Consider the following 3,282-nt stretch of genomic DNA (forward strand, 5'->3'; position numbering starts at 1 on the left):
CTTCACTTTCTCATACTTTTTCTCAGTCTCCACGCGCTTCCGCCGCTCCTCCTCTACCTTCTCCTCGAGCGCTCGGTTCTTCTCCTGCAACCTCTTCATCTGCAAATCCACCTCCTTCCGCCGACTCACGGCCGCCTCCACCTCCACCTTCATCTGCTCCAGAAGATAAGTCAGCTTCCCCGCCCCAATGTCCTTCCCCGGACCGGAGGAGGACATGGACGAGGGAGGCATTTCGTGGTGGTGGACAGGACTGCTCTTCGGGGGCCCTGGCGTGGACGCCGGCCCGAAACCCGCCCGGTCCGGTCCTCCGGCTGCGACGCCCCCCGAGGCTCCTGGGAGATGCGGCGATGAATGGAAAAAACGCTCCATCTGCGAGAGTCGGTGCAGGATGAGGTCGTTCTGCTGGCGCAGGAGTCGCCATCCCGCCTGATCTTGGGGGGAACCCGCCTCCTGCGAGTAGGCGGGGGGCAAGCCGGGGGCGTACGGGCGCCCGCTTCCAGATTGACCCTCCCCTTGCGCCCGATAGTTTGCGATCTCGGACTGGGATCCATGCCCGATTCCCTCCATGTGCTGCATCGAAGTCGCTGGCCGCAGGTTCGTTCCTCCCGAGCCCCCCACCGCGTAAGGCGCCTCGAGCTGCTGGGCCGAGGACGCCCGTGGGAGCGAGTGGCCGTGCATGTGGTGGTGCCCGTGAGGATGGGGCGGGGGCCGTGAGTGGGGAAGCCCATGGCTCGATGCCCCTCCCAGGCCGCCTTGATGGGAGGGCGGATGCTCGGCGCGATGGCCTTGCTGATGGTGGCCGTGGGACTGATGAACGTGCGGGTGCGGGTCCATGTGCACGTGAGGGCTGGGTGTGCCGGGCGGATGATGCGCGGAGGGCCCTGAGCCCTCCATGCCCAAGTCAGGCAGTTCACGGATAGTGAACCGGCCTTTTTTCTCCCCTCCCGTCTTGCCCGATTTGCTCAGGGAATCCGTCAGGTCAGAGACCGTACTCATATCCACTGTCCCCATCCGGTGCGATGTATATGGATGAGGACTACTGGACGGGGAAGTATCATGTGTATGTACATGGGAACGTTCTGAGGCTTTGATTCTTCCCCCCACGATGTCTCCCTCAGGGTAGGACGCCTCCTCGACCTCGCCCGCTTCCACCTGTTTTACGCGGAAACGCCCTTTCCGCTCCGCCGGCATGCCTCCTCCTTCCCCTGGAAGGGTGCTACCAGTCGGGGCAGTAGTAATGGAGGAGGAGGAGGGCGAGCAGGACTCGGCCATAGGAGGAAGAGGTGAGGTCGACGAGAAACTGGGCGCTCTGTTCCTCCTGCGTGGGAATGCCCAGTGCCGACACGCACCTGTGGAGGAATGCAAGACGGTCGTTGAGTCAAGTATCCTGATGGTGTACATTGGACTCGATGGCGGCATATTTTTTGCCCCTGGTCGTTGTGCGTGTACATGTAAACTATCCACGACAGTGCCCTGAAGAACTCTTCCGGTTTCGCTCGAGAGGAGGCGAGGAGCACACCAAATGCACGCAATGCGTAGAACGCAGTAAACGGCGCTTTAAACCCTTCAATGCCACGCGAACGACAGATGAAGATGCTTCGTACTCTCGGGTGCAGATATTTCACGCGACTAGGGCGAGGACTCTCTGTCACGGCGTGCACGGGGTGGGAAGCACGGAGCCCGACAGCCTTTCTTGTGTCGGGCTCCTCCCTGCCCTGGCGCAATATTTACATGAACACGAGGAGGACAAACGAGATATCCTGTCACGAAAAAATACCGCAAGCAGCAAGATTACGAGTGGTACGCTCCAGGCATGTTGGGTGTGCGCATGGAGGCTCAAGAAAGTCGACAGGTGGTGCCACAATAACGAGATATATGGCTGGGATGCAGCCTCGCCGCGCTTTCTCAGGACAGGGCGGTGGCCAGGACGGCAATAAAACTTTCTTGGGGGAGCCTTTGGAGGTGACTCCCATGCCCTTCAATGCTGTGATGCTGGACACGGATAATATGCGGGTGACAGACACGAGCGACTTCACGACCCGCCTGTTGGTGACAGTCCAACAGCTCCGGAGGGAAGGCCGAAGCAGCATGTGGGTCCGTGTACACGCTTTGAACGGACATCTTCTGGGCGTGCTGGGGACATTTGGCTTCAAATGCCATCACTGTGAGCCAGAGTCGGTGATCATGAATTTGTGGTTGCAGCCGGGCAAGGAGAACAAGGTCCCTCCCTACGCGACCCATTTGGTGGGAGTGGCGGGCTTCTGTCAGAATAAGAAAGGAGAGGTCCTGCTCGTCAAGGAGGGCAGCAAGAATCTGAGTGGGTGGAAACTCCCGGGGGGCTACATTAATGTAAGCGATGGGTGCTGGGAAGGGATGTCTTGACTCAGCCCTCCTCTCAACCCCAACAGCGAGTGGTGCCGTTCCGTGCGTATGATGCGTCTTCCTTCCACCCCGACTCACACCCACGTCTATCCCACCGCACTTCGTGACCTAGCCCGGCGAAGAATTTGGAGCCGCGGCAGTGCGTGAAGTGGAGGAGGAGACTGGGGTCCGGTCCTCGTTCGAAGGCCTGTTGGCCCTCCGGCACCAGCACCAGCAGTCTTTCGGCGTCGACGACATCTACGTGGTCACGCGCCTGCAAGCCCTCACAGACGAGCTCCGTTTGTGCTCCTCAGAGATCCAGGATGCGCGCTGGGTGCCCCTGAAGCAGTTCCAAGACGAAGCCTCCCACCCGATCCTCAGGACCGTGGCCGAGCTCACGCGGGGGTGGGGCGAGGGGGAGGGGCCCGTCAGGGGGGTCATCGTGGAGCGGGAACACCCCTCGATTTTGCCGGGTCGCCCGCCCTACAAGCTATACCACGCGCCGCTCCTGGGGCAGTAGGCGGTGGGAGGGAAAGCGGATGGAAAGGGTTGAGGAATTTGTACAAAGCAGAGGAGAGGAAGGAAGATTTTCTTATCCGCAAACGAAAGGAAAAAATTGCAGCTCTGCCTTAGAGCCAAGCACTCAAAATATGAAAAAGTCCCAACACTCTAGCCCGGCATCGCCCTGCTTGTCACTCCCTCAAGGCATTCGTTTCAGCGTTGTCTACAGGCCTCCTCCTCCTCCCTCCCATGTCTTGTACACGCTCCTTTCCAGTCAATCGCATTTGCCTCTATACTGGCGTGGCGCTTCATTCTCGCTATCTTTACAAGCCCGAAACGGGAACCTTCAGCCCAGACTCTCCATTCACTCTGCTATCATCTCCTCTTCCCCCTTCCCTCCGCCCGCCCCCGCCCCCCTAC

The 3,282-nt window shown here is 60.0% G+C and overlaps 1 protein-coding gene across 1 annotated transcript; it reads left to right on the plus strand.

Moving 5' to 3' along the window:
• Positions 1–1,579: 1,579 nt before the first annotated feature.
• NGA_0159701 (nucleoside diphosphate-linked moiety x motif 6) lies at positions 1,580–2,881 on the plus strand (the record flags this gene model as incomplete). The annotated part of the gene is made up of 2 exons (XM_005855163.1): positions 1,580–2,349; positions 2,495–2,881. The coding sequence occupies exons 1-2, from the start codon at positions 1,588–1,590 to the stop codon at positions 2,879–2,881; spliced, it is 1,149 nt and encodes a 382-aa protein (XP_005855225.1). The 5' UTR covers positions 1,580–1,587.
• Between the last annotated feature and the right edge of the window lie 401 nt (positions 2,882–3,282).

This window comes from Nannochloropsis gaditana, assembly GCF_000240725.1.
Source record: "Nannochloropsis gaditana CCMP526 unplaced genomic scaffold scaffold271, whole genome shotgun sequence".
NCBI lineage: Eukaryota > Eustigmatophyceae > Eustigmatales > Monodopsidaceae > Microchloropsis > Microchloropsis gaditana.